The 21450-nt window shown below is 41.8% G+C and overlaps 1 protein-coding gene across 4 annotated transcripts in view; it reads right to left on the bottom strand.

The window, feature by feature from the left end:
* tbc1d22a (TBC1 domain family, member 22a) overlaps positions 1–21450 on the bottom strand; it is a 127514-nt gene that overhangs the window by 76572 nt on the left and 29492 nt on the right. For 2 of the 4 annotated variants that reach the window (XM_083999753.1, XM_083999751.1), the window contains 3 exons: positions 14965–15093; positions 12205–12270; positions 7707–7821 (listed from right to left, as the gene is read on the bottom strand). In XM_083999753.1, the coding sequence (XP_083855879.1) occupies positions 7707–7821; positions 12205–12270; positions 14965–15093 (310 nt within the window). Of the gene's footprint in view, positions 1–7706; positions 7822–12204; positions 12271–12820; positions 12884–14964; positions 15094–21450 lie in introns of all 4 variants that reach the window. The other 2 variants (XM_083999754.1, XM_083999752.1) reach the window with 1 other exon arrangement.

Genomic DNA, 21450 nt, shown 5'->3' on the forward strand with positions numbered 1-21450 from the left:
CTCAGTCCCTCTGCTCTGCTCTGAGCCGAAGAGAAAACATTTATCGTATCCTACAGTTTTTATCCAATGAGGAGAGAGAACGGCATGCAGGGCTGTGTGTGCAGCCAAGGGACGCCGTGAATGTGGTGACGTAGCGACGAGGACTGTTATGGTGCGTTCAAGGAAACTCGTATTTTTCCGACCATGAAGTGGTACCAGTTCGATCTGGTACGAGTTCACCGGTCGGAAGTTACAAGTGGCGGTTATAGTGACTTTCACCGGTAAAACAGGTCGGAAAAACACGAGTGGGTTGCCTGGAACGCTACAAAGTCGTAAGTTGTGACTTGAAGCTGTAATTTACGATTTCAAAAGCCTGCCTGGAACGCAGCATTAGCGAAAACGACCGGATCACTCACTTCTGCTTTAAAATGTATATTTTATCTGCTGAATTAAACCAAAAAGGAAGCAAATGCTTTCCTCTATAAAGGCCTTAATTCCTTTTATTTTTTTTGTATCCCCAGTCCTTGTGTGTGGTAAAAAAAAACAATAAAACAAGCTGAACAAAGCGATATCCTGCATCTGTATGTGAGCAAAGGATCGATTGGAGCCAATTAAAATGACTGCAGCAGCTAATGCCTACCACACCAGAAGATTTGAATAGAATCCTAAAAAGACTAAAGCCCGACGCCTCCTCACATTTGAAGACAATTTGTTAAAAGCCACTGTTTTAAATCACACACTAGAAGATTTTGTAAAGACTGAGGGTCAGTATTTGCAAGACTCGATTCATTTGAGTTTATTTCCACTCATGCTCCTTCTGGAAGATTAATTTTTTTTATCGTTTTAGTTCTCTGAAATACTACACTATTGATCACAGGCAGCGTAAAATAGAATACATATTAGCAATGTTAGACATTGTATTTTTTCCTTGAAACCTGGCCAAAGCTGCAGTTTGCTTGTGCAACAGCAAAATACATAAACATAATCTTAAAGGAGTCATGCATAAGTTAGTCTGCTATTCTCTACCATTGTTTTAAGAGCGTGTTCTAACTTGTAAAGCACATTTTATAGCAGCGTGGTTAAGATCAACTTTTTAAAACTATGTCAAATGTCAAAGAAAATATAGGTGACTTGAAGTTCTTCTTACTGATGCCGACTTGGAAGTTGCGTTCATAATTTACAAGCGTGCCCCTCAGCAGACACCGGTTGCTCTGCATAAGCAAGTGATAAAAAGCACATTGCGGAAAGAAGCACACATTTGTCTCCATTTGTGAAAGCTTAAAGTAGCTTTTTGAGGAAAAAAGCCTGTGTCTGGGGATCTGAGAAGTCTTTACGTTTTAAAACATCTGGTTAAAACATGCACACAGTCGCACACACACAGACGCATCAGGACCTTCATCATGCAAGCATACCACTCTTATTACTCCTCATTCTCTCTGTCTCCCTTAATAAACACAAGGACACGTCCAAACTTCCTGTCTGTACTGATGGCTCTGCTCGGTTGGACACCTTATTTTTATCCTTTACCTCCGTTTGCCCCTCGCTAAGTGGTGTGAGCTGTCTAAATGTCTGAGGCTTCCCTTTTCAAGCCGCTTTCCTTTAGTAAATCACGTTGCCATTTGGAGATGAGCCTCTGCTTCTTTTGCAATAAAAATGAATTTAAAATTTTAAATATACTTAACCTAGAACATTTTATGTCTGTCCTCATCCCTCCTTTCTCAAGGGTCCCTGCTCACCGAGCGCATTATCCTATTTCTACAAGGACGACGACATATGTCTGCAAAACGGCAGCGAGTACATCATGACTTTGCAGAAGCGGGACCACTTTTGTCTCTGCTTTAAAGACCGAACTGTAGTGTATAGACAGCAGAGCAGCAAATGGCAAAAAGCTGGTTAACCAAACAAAAGAGATCTGATGAAATCTGATGCCAGTATTTCATCAAACCAAACAGGCAGTCAGCCGCGGGACATAAGAAGCCTGGTACATCTTGCAACATCCTGAAGATGCTTATTCACTTTAACTTGTATAGACTTATTCTGTTTTAGTATTTCAGTATGTTAGTTATTATTTGTTTATTTATTTTATTACTATAGTACTGAGACCCGAGTAGTAGTACTGCATCTTGTTTCTCATGTTTCATGGAGTGGAGTGAAAAATGTGAATGAAGAATCTATGCATCTATCTTTATCTATCTATCTATCTACTGTATATGTCTATCTATCTAAAACAGACTCTAATGCAGTGTGACCTTTAAAGCTGACATTGCTAACGTGTTAGCTTGCTAATTTACATATTCAGCAAAAAGTGAGCAGTATTAGTGTTTAAGTAGTAAGACCACCTGATGGATATATGACGAGGTCGCTTTGTTCTCTACAGAGCTCCCCCTACAGTTTCGGAGTGCATATTTTAACTGTCGCAAAAACTCACCGCTAACCCTCCTCCCTGATCCTGCAAGGTTGGTTTTCAGCCAAGGGACGCTTGGTGAAAAGCAGCATTCCCGTCATAAGTCATTTAACCATCACAATTACGAAGAAGCCGTCTAATTAAGGTAAAAATCTTGCATAGTTCCTCTTAAACTCTACTTTTTGCTTTGTTTTAGTCTCCACCAACTCAATCTGGTTTGTTTGCTGCTAAATGCTCCACTATGCCATACACAGGTTTATCACTGTTCACATCATATCCATTATTAAAATAAGAATAACAATTGTAAAAGCTTTAAGGCTCTCCTATGACTCGTATTTGAAAGAATAATTACAGCATAAGTATTACTGTCCCACAGACAAAATTTAGAAAAACTCTTAAAACCGTATGTGAATAAAAGGCTCTTGGTTAAATATATTTAATTAGAAAGATAAAATCTACCCATGATTTCACACTGGGGTGACAACGCTCTCATTATATTGTTAATTGTTGAATTCTTCATGAAATCCTAGCAACAGAGGGAGTGTTGCTTGCCACTTTCAGGCTGCTTTGACAAGTGCAGCTTCAAAGCGGAGGACAGTGATAGGGCACACCAGGCCATTTATCTCTTAGCTGATAGGAGGAAGGGCAGCCTGGCTCGGCTGCTTCCTGACAGCACGGGGGCTTTTTTAAGTCGGTCATTTATACCCTTTCTTTGAAAATCTTGTTTGCTTGCTCTGTTGTTTGTCCCTCTCTCTGTCGTTTGCCTTGCCCTCACTCTTTCATATTCTTAATCCCACAAAGACACGCTCGCTCACTCTGACTTGTCAAACCCTCACCTCTTTCAGATACAGTGCCTCGTCTCGTTCTGTGCCTCTCCAAAACTGCCTGCTTGTTTTCATCTTTCTTCAGGGTGGATCCATACACAGACATTGGCATGCAGATTACATTATGGATCCACTCGCCGATCAAAGGCCATTCCACATTAAAGGAGGACCGGCCCCGCTCTTTGGCCCGCCATGGCCCATCCTGGCCTTAATTAGATGACTTTTATTGTCGGCTAATGGAAGAGGCGCTACGCTGTGGAAAATAGGGAGGAGACAAAAGAAAAGTAATGCCTCACAGTTGGCGAACAAGAAACGATGGATTCGCCCAAATCAATTTCTCCTTTGACAGGAGGGAGGCCTACTAGATTGCTTAACAGTCCGAGTGGATACACAACTACTTCTGTGGTATTTTTCCTTCTAAGGCAGCAGAAGAGGTTATCAATAATCTCCCAATTGGAGTTTTTCAATTTGGATTAACAGCTAGGTATTAATGAAAGCAGAAAAAGAGGGGTAGCTCTGAAGAGGAGGGTGATTCAGAGGTCGAGCCATCGCTCCACATTGCATCACCAAAAAGGTAAATGGAGTGTGCGGCAGCTGAACGAGCGCCGCAGTGACACACAAAGGATGCTATTTGACTTGGAAAAAGCAGCCAGAGCAACAGAGCTAAACGAAAAAACCGAGATATAGAGACGCTAATAATGTGACGGATAAGAACAGTGGAACAAAGGGGAGGCAGAAAAGACCTGTTTAGAGGATAGATTAAATAGCTGCAAACAGGTCCATGTCTTAATCAGGTTCCCAATCAGTGAACTGGCTCACATCCGCTGATACTGGCTGTCACTCAAACTCACTCAAGGCTTTAAACCGCTCAGACACAAACAAACACTTGGGTTCAACAGAGAGAAAATTAAATCTGAACATCTACATTAGGCTGAAGAGACTGCATGAGGACTGAGAAGTGGCCGTTTCTAACTACAGACTTTTAGAGTGCGACTGCTCTGACCTCGTTTGACTCTGCGGGAAGCGCGGGGCCTTATTGACCTCTTCCGCTTCCTGCTGATTTAAGCCACTTTCTCACCTACTGTGCTCCTCATTTCCTTTTACAGCTTTTAGGGCTACTGATTAGGACTCACTTTAGCCAATCAGAGCTGGAGCCGATCTCAGCGGATCAGGGCTCCATTCCCAGCAACAACAGTCGTTGTCGTTGTCCATTAAACAGGCATCTGGAGAAGAGGCTGTGCGGGATCAGCAGATCATTGTAGCGTCACGGTTGCTCCAAAGACCCACGCAGGGCATGCACACTTTTAAAAAACGACAGAGAAGGGTGAGCAACTCCACATGAACTAAAAATAAACGCTAATGTTGGTTTGGATCTGTTATCCGTCAATGAATAATTGTCCAAATTGAGGATAATATGCTGATAATGTGTCAGCATTGTGTTTACAGCTCGTTTCTATGGCTCCCAGAAGGCTCCCTACAAATGTGATGATGTCAAAACTAAATCATTACAAACACTTCTGTGATGTTACTTGTTGTTTGTATGTACGACCTTTTTCAATGAAGTTCATTGAAGGAAAAAAAATATGTTATGTTACTTGTTAAACTATAGTGACAGTTGTCTGGCAACAGGTTAAACACTAAATAGGAAAATTATAAAAATACATTTCACGTCCGTGTCGAGGCTGTGCATCTCCTGTTTCTTTAGAGGTTTTGTTTTCACTACATTGACTTGTCTCTTGGGTTTGACAGATCAGTGTTTGACCTCATGCAGAGAAGAAAAGGAGACGTAACAGAGACAAACGCCTCAGTTGTCTAACCTGCAAACCCTTTCAATTGTGACTATTTTAATATTTGTCGGTGTGGGGAAATGTTCAGGCAACACGTCTACGCTTCCCATGGAGCGTGTGAGGAATAGGTTTTATTTTTAATCACTCTTGAAGAAATATGTTCCGACTTAAGAGAATAAACTTCCTGCTTTATCCATGAGCTCACAAAGGAGGAAGGGAAGGAGAGATGGAGGGGGAACGAACTGTGAAAGAAAAAAGAAAAAAAAAACAGATGGCAGGAGACGGAGAGAGAGAGCCAGAGAGAGCAGGAGAGCACGACAGCATGAGATAGTATATCTCACACTTTCTACCCCTCCACAAAGGACCAGAATTAGGCCCACCTCATGAAAGAGCCAAACCTCTCTCCGCACCAGACGACAACAGAACCGAACAACAACGTGGAGCATCAGCCCATCATGTAAAATGCCAGCCAGGCACGTTTGAAGGTTTGTTGGCTGTGTGTGTTATTCAAGGCTCATCAGCGCATGGAGATGCAGCGGAACAAAGCGCGGGGTGATGCTTTGAAGATCTGACATTAGTCTGACTCACCCACAGAGAATGGCAAAGTGAGAGGAGAAACAAATGCAGAGGAGAGGTAGGGATAGAGAAAGGAAGGAGAAGGAGAAAATGACATTGAAAGAAAAGGCAGAGGAGACAAGACGCAGGAGAAGACAAAAAGCGAAATGGAAATAAGAAATCAAGAGCCTTTTCTTAATGAACCATTAAGAGATGTTGCTGAATGTTAACGACTCCTCACCTAATTCTAGGGTTAAAAGTTACTTTCATTAACAATTCATCTGATGATTGCTTTTCAATTCATTTAAACACATTCAAACTAGCACATAATTCATCCTAACCCATGTGTATATACACCATACAACAAACCAATCACTTCAACTCTTTTTGCAGGTCAGTGGGTTTCTACATCCTAATGAATAAATGTATGAACATTTATGTGGACATGTGGTCATGAAGGTTACAGTATGACGGTCCGTTTTCTTTGAAAGTGTTTTATACACTATTATATATCTGCTCGTTCTGAAGGCTGGACTACAGCTTGTGATGCTGCTGCATTATACTGAATTATAATAAAAGAAATAACATAAATTAGAAGTTACACTCATTAGCTGTGAGTAAAGTGCCGTGTGTCAGAAAACAGTGAGGAGGAACACTGACGTCATAGTCCTTGTGGACTAATTGTGTCTCTGTGACCACATCTGGTCCACAGTGTGTTCCTCTGAGCATTGTGGTTTTCATTTAGCAGAGTTTGTGTCGCAAAACAAAACTACAAACTACATCAGCACAGTAGGCCTACAGTATACAGCATTAGAGAAGCTCACATCACAGCACTGACAGTGAGCGGTGCTTACATACGTTTTTCTATAGACTCGTTTACTGTTGATCAGAGTCATAAGCTGCCACAATGAATATTTAAAACTGTTTTCTCAGTGCAGGAGAACACAAACCTCTCAGTAGTTGGTTGAAAGGCGGTTTTTTGTTTTGTTTTTTCTGTGGAAACATTAGCATTTGCAATAAAGGGTAAAAACAACAACTTTCTGAAAAATACGGAGGTCTGATTAAGTTTTATTTTATTCCACCTATTTCATTTCTCCTGACTGTTTTGTGCGTGCAGTGAATAGAATAAATAAAGTGGTTCAAAAAATAAAATGTAATAAAGAAAATATATACAGTGTATTCTGCTGACTGACGGTTCACAATCCCAGAGACTTTTATGATGTGTTGTATCACAACCGTCCGTCACTACCGTCTTTTCTGACAACTCTCCGGAGGGATGCAAGTATTTTTTTTTTAAATAAAAGAAAAAGAAGCATTACAGAGGTGGAAAATATTTAAGTTACTCATGCTTTACACTTCTGACAATTAAAATTATCTTTGAAAGACTGACAGTCTTCATTTCTCCTCCAACTGCTTCCAGCCTTGTGTGCACTTTGTATCTGACAGCGTGTGTTTATACTGTCAGAAGAAAGAAGTGTGAGAATGAAACAAAACATTCATCTGCGTAAATGTGGCACAACATGAACGCACACAGCGGGGGACAGTGTGGGTGTCTGTGTGTGTGCTCCGCAGAGAGCAGTATGGTGTGCACGAGCGAACATACATGTGCCCACATGTCATGCTCTCTCACACGCAGTCTAACCATAAGTGTGAACCGGAACTCCTTGATCAGTGACGCACATTTTTCTCACAAGCTGTGATTGAAGTGTATATGAGAGAGATAGATAGATAGATAGATAGATAGATAGATAGATAGATAGATAGATAGATAGATAGATAGATAGATAGATAGATAGATAGATAGATAGATAGATAGATAGATAGATAGATAGATAGATAGATAGATAGATAGATAGATAGATAGATAGATAGATAGATAGATAGATAGATAGATAGATAGATAGATAGATAGATAGATAGATAGATAAAAAAGAGTTGCACAAAGGTGTGGGAGGAGAATGCAAGATTTGACTCCTTGTGACCTGTTGTGACCCAATGAGAAAACCCAACAGCTACGAGAGGTGCTGCTGTGGGGATCAGGAACCGAAAATAGATGACTGATCCTCCCTTTAACAGCCAATCACACGACAGTTCGGGGGCCTTAAAAGAGAAAATGGAAAGGAAAAAAAGGGAAAGAGAGTGAGAGATGGCACTCACCGATGTACTCGAACACGTAGACCACGAAGAACGGCGTGACCAGGTCGTTGATGCCCTGCACGTAGCCGCTGGCCGGGTGGCGGATGGCCCAGATAAACAGGATCCGCTCAAAAATCTTACACACAAACACACACACACGAAGACAGAGAGTCAAAACACATTCATATGACACAGACAGTGTCACTTTACAATATGGAACGGTAAAGGAATAAATCGCAAAGTTGTGGAGAAGCTCAATCACCAGAACTTTTAAGTTTAACACAACCATTAACCGTCTGGTGAGTTTTCTACTGTAATCAGTTTCTGACTAATCTTTTCACCCACAAAATGATCCGATAATGAAGCAAAACTTTCACGTTCGCCGAAATCTTTAACGGTTTGCTCTCAGACGAGCCAATTATGCCTGCGACCGTCAAATTTGGAAACGTTAGGCAGTTAGAATTACAGGTTCAAAATCATACGAGTGCTCGTTTGTGGAAGCAGAGAGCAGCATGCTGAGCTGTCAGAGAAGGGAGCGGGTGAACTGGCACAACCTCTCCTGCCTTAGGAGTCTGTTTAGTTTTATTCATTCCACATTAGCTGATAATGGACATTGAGTATTTTCTGTTGAACCTCCTCCTTTGCTTTTTTTTTTAAATGTGTTGGAGGAACTTTAAAAAAGAATACCCTTTTGGGAGTTTTTGACCACTAAAACTCTAAAGCTACAGAGCAGTGTTTTAATGAGTGGGCCGCCTTTTTGTTTGCATTGCACATGCGCACATGCACTGAGGTTGTGTGCTGCCTGACTGCTGATAGCTGTGACGTGTGCAAAAAGCAGAACAATGCGCCGACGAATAAAAGCAAGACAGAGAAATTCTGCTGGCAAACATGGATGTCGACAATATCAGATTTGAACTGTTTAAAGAAGTGGCTGGGGAAATGTTCAACAGGTTTGTTAACTAAAGAACTTTATTAAAGATGATATTACTTCATTTTAATGACACTTTAGCTCGTAAATGCTCTAGTTTCAGGTGTGTGCATGTGTATTTTAACTCCACCTTCATTGTTAGTTTCTGACGTTTTAACTGTCTCACTGTTCAGTTACATTCTCCTGGGGTTGTCTTGAGTGCACTGTGTTTAAGGAAAGCTGTAAATCTGTTTGGCATATGAAAATATTATCAAGAAAACATCCTTGCTTGTTTTCCAGTTAGACTGTGTCTGCATCCACAGTGAAATATTTTGGACACTGCAGAAACACATGAGCTGTGTCTAAATTAGAAATGAACTGAGCCTTTAGAGCTGCGCTCCTCCCTCATCTTTTCTTTTTTTTCTCCCCATTGTTTGTCTCTTGCTCTTTCCCTCTGTCTCCTCCTCACTCTCTTTCTCTCGCTTCTTACTTTTCAGTTTTGTTTTGTTTTTGTTTTTTTGCAAGGCAAACACTTCCATCTTGGTTATGGGTGGCTGTTTAATGCTGTCAGCCCAAGTGAATTAGAGGGGGCTTGATGTTCAGCTTGTTTTGCTGGTGCGCATATGGATTCCTCAAAAATACACTCACTCACTCTCTTTCTCTCTCTCTCACCTTGCTGTACCACACCCATCGAGTACTTTCTCAATTTTGGGGAGACATATCATGTTTCTGTTGCTTTCTAAATTACCTCATAGCTTATTGTTTTTTGGAGAGGAAAAGAAAAAAGAAAAAAAGAATAAAAAACAGCAGCACGACAATGTCATTTTTTTTTTTTGGAAGCTGCAAATTCTCTCATATTTATTTAAAATAATTCAACGTTAAGACATTGGGAGAGATTGCTTTCCTCCCTGCACTTTCTCCTCAACCCCGCCCTCACCTGCCTCCACACCTCACACCTCCTCTCCCCTTATCAAAGCCCCATCCATCAAACAAAGAGAGGTGCTGGCGCCAGCAAGGAGTAATGGGACTTTCTTTTCATGCAACCTCAAAAGCTGACATACATATTTCACATTGGCACCTACATGCCGAGCAACTTTGAGTGAACCCGTGCACACACACCCTTGCCCTCATTAGTATGGGCAAAGAAGCCCACCCCTCCTCTCCTTTCTATGTTTTTGTGTGTGGCGATGATTCGTATGATTTTTCAGACTGAAAACAAAGAAGCAGAAAAACTTCAGACGCTATCCAAACAATCTTGTCTTCACCATTTCCCCGAGAACAACTACCAAACTGGAGTTTTGCAAATTGCATTAATCTCACATTAATTTCAGATTCTCCTCATAATGCCGTGCTTCTCTAATACAGGAAATCTGCTTTTCCTTTGTCCCCCGTGTCAACACGTTGTGGCTGCATCCCATTAGTTCCAGACCCTCCAAGACCCCGATAAGGCTAATCTCGAGAGGTAGAAAGGAAATTGATACAAGCAACGGCGTCAACTCAAATAACTCTTCATTGACATCACACACAGAGAAAGTGACAAAGACTGACAGAGGGGCGAGAGGATTAAAAGTAAAGCCCACTGTCAAAGGACGACGGGCTCGATCTCTCAAATATCAAATGAATTCATCAACCGCCGCTCCGCGCGCTTCTTACCGCGCACTCAGTCATTTCAGAAGTATCTGTTAGATGCTTCAAATGAAAAGAGAAAAATCTTGTTTTCTAATGTGCTAGACGCTAGAGTCTCCCTGATAAATCCTGCTCTTTCAGCCTGTAATCAGAATTAGGAGGCAAAAGTGAATGCTTTCTTTTCACGTCGGGAACTTGTAATTGCTGATTATCAACATCTCATGAAGGCTGTATTGTTCTCTAAAGCAAGAGGAGAGAGAAAAAAAAAACTCAAACACTTAGATACCACTTAGGAAATCACTGCAGAATTGCTTCAATATCCCTCTCTCCTCCGAAATGGAACAGGCTGTTGACTGCTTTCCATCTCCACTAAATCTCAGGGAGCCCCCCGTGGGAGGGAGGTGGGGAGAGGAGGGAGGGTTGGCTGAGACAAACAAGTTCATGAAATGAAGTAGAGGTGATTTTTAGGTGGTAGCGCAGCAGAGCCATATATATATATATAAATACACAAATAGAGGGGCTCTTTTGGAGTCTGTTGCATAGCAAAATATATGAGGATTGCACTGCTTGAATGTTCCCGATGCACGCTGTTGGCTTTTATTTGGCAAACAAAGTGGGGGGAGCTGGTTTGTGAGGATGAGAGGGGACAAAGGCGGTGAGGGGAGAAGTACAAAGACTATATACAGTAGTAGTTAAGATTGTAAGGAGAAAATAGGCAGCCTCAGTTGTCTGATCTTTATTCCCCCCACCCCTACCTAACCTCCCTGGTTACAGCCCCGAGCTGCATCCGATATGAGACAAGGGGCAACAGGAGGTGGCACTGCCTCGGGCGTTGTTTGTGCGACTGAGTGTGTGCATGTATGTATTAATGTGCTCGTACATGCGTCTGAGGGTTTGCACATGGATAAACGCCGGCAAGCCACCGCACTTCCCCTTATTTTTTATGCACATGTGTGTTTTCTCGCCTGTACCTGTGTGTAAGGTGTGTGTACGCACGGAGCAGACCAGAGCGCTGGCCACCTCATTAGCCTGCACCTCATTATGGGATTTTCCTATCGGTGTTTTCAGGTCTCTGCTTCTCAGGCCCGGCCGGTTCTGTGTATGTATGACAGAACCTCCCAGAAGCCCTGTAATACTAAGATCAGCTTAGCCCCGTAGATACGAATGGCAGCCAGTTAATTTCCGTATTAAGTTGCGCCGGGAAGCTGCTCTGATAGTCCCTCCGGCCTGCTGAGCCAACTTTCATGCACACGCGCCTAAGTATGCTCATTGCAGTAGGAACATAAAGTGACCACATTTACATCTTAAGTATTTCAGCGGCAGCGGCGGCGATCTCCAACAAAGAGTTCATGGTTAAGAATTCAAGTAATGTGTGCCATGCTCTGTGTTTTCTTAATGTGCCCTCGGTATCACTGACAGTTATTGTTTTATCAAACATAATGCTCAAGAGGTTTTTCAGACAATTAGTTCTTATATCACAGGAACTTCATTGTTCTGTGCCAGTAACAGAGGAGAACAAAGGGGGATGAGGATGCAGTGTGTGAAAGTTTATGTGGATCTGATTCGCATGCAGGACTGCAGGTCTGATTCAGTTTTTTTTTTTTTTTACAGTTCGTGCATCTGTGTGTGTACTGTATGTGTGTGAGCACCCATGCCGGACCATGCAGTGTTTGTAAAAGCAACAGTTTTCCCCATTTCAAACTCCTCGGCAGATGATAAAAATGTAAAGAAAATTTTTACAAAGCTCTATGATTCTATTAGTGTGACAGCTCACTGATGACTTTAACACATCGCTTACTGAAAAATGTATTCTGTCACTTACTTTCATTTCAGCCACTGGGTTGATACTATTACACATATCTGCCTGGATTTAGAGGGGAAAACCCTGCTAGGTGAGGTGGTGTGTGTGGGGATGGGTAGGGGCTTGGTGGTTGGAGGAATTGGGGAGGTTGGGGAAGGGGGGGGGGGGGGGGGGGGGGGTCTCACCTCTTGGACAGAAGCTTGTTGAAAAAGAGGAATAAGAGGATTAGTTCTCGGTATGTCAATGTGAATCTGCAGAGAGACAAAGAGAGAAAAAAAGACAAACACTGAAGCGTTGCAGGTTAGCACAGATCTCGCCATTAACAGACGGAGACGGAGAGAGAGCAACAGTTAGTGGATTGTGTCCTTGATTGAAGGCAGACGGGGGGTTTCGGTGGTCTGAAATGGATCGCAGCGGTGGTCTGGGATGTCGTATGTGTGTGGCTGCGCATGTCGAGCCGCCTCAGTGCTCGTATGTGCTTGAGAATATATCTGTGTGTGCTTTTTTTTGTGTGTATATATACAGTATATGTGTGTGTGTGTGAGACCACGTTTACACCATTTCAGAGTGTCGACCCTGCAGATGAACAGTTCAACAGGCGGACAGATTTCGTCAGAAGGGGAGCCAGACGGATGCAGGACAGCGGCTGGAGCCAAGCCGGCTGAAATAGTCCGGACTGGGACCGGACGGAGGGACGGACGGACACACGGAGGGACAGACTGGCTTTGCGAGAGTGTGTGTGGCTTGTTACCGACGGGGCTGGGGACTGATTTGTTGTGTCCGCAGCTCTGTCCACCTTACCTCTGTCACCTTTGGCTGCAGCACCAAACACTCAGGACTCATCCTAGGAATGTCTATGTGGATCTAACAGCAACATGGGAGAGAGAGGCGTTAGACACACACACACACACACACACACTAATACTAACACTCATGAGCACCAGTGCAGAAGTTCCTCTCATTCACTCATCAGTATTCTACATTTAAACCTGTTTTGGGTCTCAGGTGTTGTGAGGAGGGGGTAAACTCAAACAGGGAAATTGTCTGGATACTGTCCTTTTATTTTTCAAGGGTATTTTTTGGTATTTTAAAACCAGGCCCGTCATCATTTTGAGTCTGTCCCTGCAACAACATCATAAAATGGACCAATTGTCCGTGTCAAAGTGTGTCCACTAGACATACTTGTTTTGCCACTGTTAGTTCAGATTGTTCTTATGAAAGTGTGACAATACATTATTTCTTTAAAAAGGAAAATCCATTTTGTCTAGCCAGAAATGTTACGATATCGCTGTGGTGACGTCCTAAAATGACGGCGGCCCTGGCGGCTCATTTGTAATCTCACTTTCTATAATGTGGTGATATAGTATATATCACTTATTTCAATCAGCATGATAGTAGTTTAAGTTGGTTGGTTTAATTCACTGCTCTCGACTGGTGGTCATCTATTGGTCAATGTTTTATAATGGTTGTGTCTGTGGATCTGTTTTTTTATTGTAGTGAATACCACTAAATAGTAAATACTATTAAGTTTGTGAATGTTCAGTCAGTGCTGAAAATAATAAAGAAATGTTGCTGTTTTAACATTTCTTTTCTTTTTCTTTTATCATTTTGGATTTTGACAAGAAGCGGAATCAATAAGATTCAGATGATGATACCCAACACAACCCTAAATTTAAACGGCTTAAAAACAGCTATTTTTTCAGGGACAGAATGAAACTGGCGCGGGACAAAAAGACTGTGCACTGCCGGCTGGAACTTCTACAATGGCTGCATCCATACGCATATGTATACACACATACACATACACATACACACAAGCTGTTAAGGAGGCAAGTTACCAACAGCATAAACAAGTATATAAAAGAGACAGATGGACAGAAACCAGAAGAGAGAAACTATTGAGACAGATGGAGATTCAAGTTGGATGATGGGCCGACCCACATGAACGCAGACAGACATGAAAACACACAGGTACATGTATGCAAATGAGACATATACACAAGACATGCCCACTGTGAGAGCCAAAGCAACATATGTACAAACACATAATCACACAAGCAGAAAAAAACTGGAAATGACTGCTCACTCTGGCGAACAAGTAGGATTTGGCAAAAAGAAAAAAAAAAGCTTCAAGACACGATCCAAACAATCATCAAAACAAAGTATGCCAGCTTTCTGCCACAATGTAGAGGGGATCAATGGGAAATTGGACAGAATGTGAGAAATGTGTGTTTTTGCTATCGACGGCTCACTTTGATGTTTCTTATCAGCCTGAAATGAATAGGAAGTAGCCGAGTGTTAGAAAAAGAGTATGTGGGGGAGAGGCAGATAAACAGAGACAGGGTAAAAGCAGATATTATTTTCAAAGCCAAGCAAAAGTGTTCATTTAGGCATCTTTCAGAAGTTTTGGGGGTTTGGTTGTTCCTGCTCTGTAAACAGAGCACTAACACGCTGCCTCCATGTCAACACGGACAGACACACACACACACACAGACAGACAGGAGTTCAATGAGTCCCTATGAGCACATGACTCGTGGGAGCGAAGAAAAAGGACACGAGAAATAGAAAAAAAAAGAGGAAACAAAACATAGAAAAGCACTTTTTGCCAGATAACCAGTTCCAGTAATCCTTTCTTCGGGGACCACTCCTGTCAAAACACACCGTCTCTGACACACATACGAAACACAAACATACACATAAACAGCTTTGTGTCCTGGGCTTGCGCTGAGGGAATACATTAGGGACAAGAAGTTGTTCTTGTAATTGGAAATGGAATCCTTTGTAGTCAGTCTTTCATTCTGTCCTTCAAGCTCTTGGAGTTAGACAGGTGTTTAAAAAAAGTCAGATGTAGAAGAAATGATTACACTCACACACACACACACACACACACACATTATATAACTTGTACTGTGAGTGTGAGTGTGCTTGAGCTTGTGTGTATATACCTGTCTGTATGTGTCTTGATGATGCTCGTCGTTGCGGGAGTCGTAGTATTGCTGGATGAAGCCGAAGTATTCTTGCCTCTTCCTCTGTAGGACGCTCTCTCTCCTCTCTGCGTTAGCTGGCAGGTAACCCTGGGAACGAGACGACGGGAGAAAGAGAATGAGGCAAATGAAAGACAAAAGGAAGGAAATAAATGCAAAGAGTAGACACAAGAAACGCAGAGCAGGGGGATTACGGTAGCTTACTTGACTGAATTCAGATTCAGAAGTTTAGGCTGATGGAGAAAAAATGATTTGCCAAGAAAAATGGATCCACTGAGAACTCAGTTCAGTTTCAAAGTAAAGTTTCAGCCTTTCTATATTAGAGTAGTTTACAGGAAGCGTGTGGTCTGTTTTTTTGCTATTTGTAATTCTTGCCCAGATATGGATGAGAAGATATGAAGCTAGAGCCAGCAGGCGGGAAGCAACTAGCCTGGCTCTGCTATTAGTAAAAAAAAACTATATTTCTACTTTAGTACTTCTAAATCTCACTATTTAACACATACGATCAGTGTTGTTTGGATCAATTTGTACAAAAAAACAAAGGGTAAACAACATTTTCTGCTTTTTACAGAAGAGTTATCTGCTGGACTCTTCTTCGTCGCCTCTTGGCGTCTGATTCCACAAACTGTAACTGCTGGTGAAAGCTGCTGCTTGCTGTGTTTACAGATCTGTTTCTGAACACATTAAAGAAACAGAGCAAAATATAATAACAGTTAATCAGTGAGATTTAGAGGCTTTGCGCAGAGCTGTGTTCCACTGTTTCCGGTCTCCGCTGACCTAACCAACTGCTGGTAAAGGTGGTATTTATGAAGTTATCTAACTGTCTGTGAAAGTGATACATAAATGAAATGATGTGAAACCTGTTTTCACGGGAAAATCGAAAAACATGCATGTTTGTACTGTCAAAGGAATAGTTTCCTTTTTAAATGTTGCATTACAATGAACACACCATTGACTTTTTGACATATTATTCATCATTAGCCTGAGATTTTACAATTACACCTAAATGAATGTGTCTGTAATGGACCATAAACTCTCCAAACTAATCCACCTGTGTGTTCTGTTTGCTTGCTCTCGGGTTCCACGTGGGACTCGTTAATTAACTTCTATAGATATTCAGTAAGAGCACGGTTTGTGAAACCACATAGTGTTTTGATTTTGTCTGCCTCTCTGTTATTTATCCGTCATTATATACGATTTAATGAGCCTTTATTTTTGATAGTCTTGTTTCTAAAGCCTTGACTTGTTTTGAGTCCGTTAGCCGAGTTCAATCGGGAACCAAACGCTGCCACCTGGGATTTAACAGTCTGCAAATGACACACCTCACTTTGCAAAGAAAACTTTTTGGCTTTCTGCCTCTCAGGGGAGGCACCTAACTGTGTGTGTGTGTGTGCGTGCACGCAAGCATTATGTGTGTGAGTGCGTGCGTGTCGGAGACGGTTTATGTGAGCATACATTTGTGTACAAGTGTATATCCTGCCAGTGCAGTCGGGCTTATGCAATGAGAAGAAAGATGTCTCTAAACTGAACAACAAATCTCAAGTCTATTAAAAGCTCGCGCTGGGACCAGAGGCTCTAAAAGATTCACAAAGTTAAAAAATCTTCAAAACAAAACTCAAACATGACTGCCGGCCCCTGAAAACTTGTCCTGGTGATAAAAAAAGCTGGATTGTCTAGTTGTTAAACTTGCAAAGGTTCTTAATGTTGTTGCTGACGTGTTTTTTGTGATGCTTTCTGCGCACAAATGTGTTTTGACACTGGTGAATGTCAAACAGTTCCTCAACACACCCATCATTAAAGCCTTTCATCCAAATACACCTGCAGTTAATTAGCGGTGACCCTGAACAGTCACTGAGTCTGATTCGACTGTGTGTGAATGGGTGTCTGTGTCTCTATATTGTATCATGTTTTGTGTTCACTTTCTATTATGAACCTGTACAATTGATGACTGAACTCTTGTTTTGTATGTTTTTTGTTGTTAATAAGGAAATGAGATGGCACATCTCAAGGGGCTGTCCTTTGAAAATAAAGTCACAATAAAGTTACAATATCTCGCTGTCGTAAAATGTGGTTCTGAAAAAAAGATCGTACCATTCTGACTACATGGGTTAGGGTTAGGTGCTGCTGGACATCTGATTTCACATCTTGTTTTCTAATAATTCATTATAAATAGCCTATTTGGATATAAACATCAGCAGTGCTTCATCTGTCCATGAGGTACCGTTACAGCAGAGTCAGAGAGAGAGAGAGAGAGACAGGTGGTTCCTTCCTGTCCCTCTCTCTCTGTCTCTTTAACTTCATGTCGTTTCCCTTCAATGGAGGGAAAATTGAATTTGGGCAGAAAGACTAAACTGAGTGACGTGTTCTCTGTCTATCGATAGCGCAGTACCTGAATACACATGCAGACACACTACACACACAAAGCGGCGCTGTCCATGGTGCTGTGACACTCGACCCCTGAAGCGGCTATACAAACGCTGATGCACATATCAAGCCCACACAACGATGGGACTTACAAGTTCTCATTCGCCATACGCACTCATTCACATAATTCACAGCACAAACTCACACTTGTCATCTCTACACCCAAGACTAATGAGTGAGGTCAGGAAAAGGATGGATGGAGAATGTCCTGTTAATGTTACCTTATGTCAACTGAAGAATTAAATCTGGTTAATTCAGGTTATTCTGAGACACAAAGACACAGAAATGAGATCATGAATCAATGAGGGAAAAACATGATTGGACGATTAGTCGACTAAAGGCAAAATCTGACAAATCTGATTTGACTATGAAAATCCTTACATCCTTCCTACAGTTCATTAAATGTGTTGAATTTAACAAAAAGGCCTACAGTCTTTTGGCATGACTTGATACATTTACCACTAACTCAATATTTCCCAAAGGTTATACAGGCAACATTAGCATTATATTTGCATCACTGAAATGAATACTGTAAATTCAGAGAGGGAGCCCTGTTTTAATTACTTCATTTAGAGAAGACGAGGAACCAGAAGGTCGGCGCTGAGCGACGGCAGCCAGGGTTTCCAGGAGGTTTTCATCCTTTCAAACACCGTTTTCAGCCAAAGGTTCCTCTGTGGAACTTTTTTTGTCCCACCTGTTACATAACAACTCAACCATCTCCATAGCAACTGCGCAAAGTCCATCCACTGATGAGCATCATGTGAAAGCATTGCATTGCATTATGTTTGCTGTTCTGGGGTCTCATTCATTTGTTTCATCATCAAACTTGTTATTGTGCAGGTCACACAGCTGGTCAGTGAACCTTTGAGCTTATTCTGTCACATGCAGCGTGTTACTCCTACAGATTAAAGCCTAAAGGCCAAAGGTTATCGAGAAAATCTGAAAATATAAACGAGCAAGAGCAATAATGAGAGATATAGTTTAAAAATGAGAGCTACAGCCGTCCAACCACGCGAGGAGCAGCTCAGACAGAGTATAGCGAGCTCTTAAAACTCCACGCTTGTACATTTTTCAGCAAACAGACGCTGCATTAGACATAGGCTCTCTTCATCACTCTGTCTCTTACATTCATCTGTCATCACTCACAATTCAGGCCGAGCATTTTTTCTAAGAGCACATTTTCTGTTCAGACATACAGTACCTGTTTTGGACCGGCTTCAGCCAAAATCGCCATCAAACTAAATTCCACTTGCACCGACACACAGACAAGCCTGCACATAAGAAGCCTTAAAATGGTGATGTTGACTCATTGTGTGTGTGTGTGTACTTCATGCAAGTGTTTGTTTCCTGTGCGCATTTCAAGTCTTTGTTATGACTCTTGTGCCTGTTGTTTTCAGAAGCAGGCTACCACTTCTTAGTAATACGCAAGCAGGCATACGGAAAAGACACAAACCATCAATTTTGGGCAACTGTCTGGGGGGGAAATCAATAGGAGCAGCAACAAAAAGTTTCTCTTTTCTTGTGCTTTTATTCATTCTTTTTTTGTTTGTTTTCCTTCCTGGAAAAGATCCCAAGAGAATTCTAGAGAGTCTAGAGGATTATTTGTTGCACACAACGACTGTGCTCGCAGACAAACACACATATATATATAGGCCTACACCTGGCAGACACATACAAACACTAGAAACAACAGAAGGCTCACTAGATAAACCCAAACACACACTCACATGCCTGTTATGACATATAAACACACACTGTATTCCTCTCCAGCTGTCAGCACCACCCACCCCTGAAAAGAATATTTTATTCTCTTCATCTGCTGCTTTCACTCGCTTAACCTAAAAACAAAAAAAAGAGTAAGTCATCACACAAGCAAGGAGGAAGAGGCGTTATTCATCCACACGAGTACCGACTCTGACTCTTCCCATCGTCGCTCTCTGCCAAAAAAAAAAAAAAGGCCACGCCGCACATGCAAACACGCGCGCACAAAATACAAAACACAACAGGTCGGCTACAAAGCAGCAGGCGACGGTGTAAGGTGCACTCTGCCAAATGAGGGAGGGGGGCGGGGCGGGGTGGGGGGGTGAGCGCTGAAGGTTAATGGACAGCTTAGTGGAGGTCAATCACACTGCAGCTGTATTACTGCTGGACAGGACGGGAGCACACACACACACACACACACACACACACAGGGAGATTTAAAGACTATAAAGAGGATGTAAACTATGTCACACACTACACTTTTATTACTACTCTTATTTACTTATCTAAAGGACTGAGGAAAAAAAATCTTTATTACTTCGGCAATAAAATTGTTAATTTACTACGATATTAACGCACATTCAGAGAGCTGATGTCCGCTATTGTTTTATATGCCTTTTTTTACATTATGTTTTGGATTTTATTACCTTTATTCTTTGTTATTATTGTAAAGGACCGTGAAACTGTTTTTAAAAGGCTCATATTTTTGATTCTGAACATAGGTTCAGTTTTGATACATACGACTCTGTGAAATAATTTAGATATTTTACTTTTTTATATATACAGCACAAGCAACTTTCCTTTCTTTTAAAATAAATGAGAAATCAGCTAAATACTTTGAGTGCCCAAGATCCGAGTGACTAATTTTCCTTTAATTTGTGGTCGGCTGGTTCAAAAAAGGGAGAGTCAAGATTTAGAGAGCGAGAGAGAGAGATGGAAAGATGGAGAGCTAAAAGTGAAGTGTAAATGCGTGAAAGCTCTGAGAGAACTACCGGTGCTACAAAATGTGGCGGCCCAGTGCTTCAGCGCTGCCACATTTTGTTAATCAGTCTACATAAAGCTCATCTCTTCATTCTTCCTTGCATCAATCTAGTCCTCGATCCTTCCATCCCTCTAATGGATCTTCCACATCAGTAAACTCTGTGTAAAAAACAGGAGAAATATGCTTGGGGAATCCATTTGGGGAATTTAAATGAGCCTGTGTTTTTCTTTTTTCTTTTTTCTTTTTTTTTTTCCTCCGCAGAGTCTAAATTGATTTCTACTTAGAAGGAGCACATTATCCTGGAAGAGCAACCTGGAAACAAACCGTCCCGCTACGGACCGAGCAGAAGTTGAACAGACGGAACTTTACTTCCTTTTGACACATATACAGTACTTGTGCCGAGCTTCTACATGAGCTGAGCCTGAAGACGACCACAGGAGGCTCAACCTCATGCCAGAAGCTTTCAACTTCACGGCCTATTTCCTGCTTCAAAATTATTCAGAAACTTAATTTGGTGGATAGTGTTAGAGAAATAAAAGCTAAGTAAGGAGGCACGATCAGCCATTCAGGGGTGGTTGATGTCTCCTAGAGTGGTCTCAGGTTTTGGTCTCTTTGGGCCATGAATGACTCTTTTGCTATTTTACTCAATGACATCTTTTTTTTTTCTTTTTCTTGCATGAGGCAGAACTCCATTAATGTCATTTGAAATAAAGTCATTTTTAATGTCTATGCAGTTAAAAACAAAGAACTGAAGTGCTTCACCAGGGCATCACTGTCTCACTGATCCAAGTTTAAACTCTTACTGTACCATTCTCATGTTTACAATGAATGGCTACAGATTTTTATTCATTTATTCATTAGCCATACTGCCTATCTTTGTAAGGCTGCAGGGGGATGGACCCAATCCCAGGAGACACTGGGAGGGGGGCAGCTAAAAATGTTAAACGTTAAACATTAACAAACACTCAGAAGTCAGTATTTGTAGCCACTGAAAGTAAATGTTTAGCTCAATGAATATAGAGGGGTTAATTGTAGGTTTTCTCTGCCACTCCATGTGGGTTCTTGCCGGGAGCAGGCGGTGGTGGTGGTGATTGTAACAAGTGCTTAAGTTTTCAAGACAGGAGGTTGTAATAAAACCTCTGGGCAAGGGGCTACAGTGAGGTGCTGCTGGGAAGTGATAAGGCAGGCCAGGGCTAGCTGGTTAGCATGAGTAGAGGAATGAAGTCTGGTGATGAACTCACAACATGATTTCCTTCCCCTCCATCCATCTCCCACCTCCC

The sequence above is a fragment of the Trachurus trachurus genome (assembly GCF_905171665.1).
Source record: "Trachurus trachurus genome assembly, chromosome: 23".
NCBI classification, from domain to species: domain Eukaryota; kingdom Metazoa; phylum Chordata; class Actinopteri; order Carangiformes; family Carangidae; genus Trachurus; species Trachurus trachurus.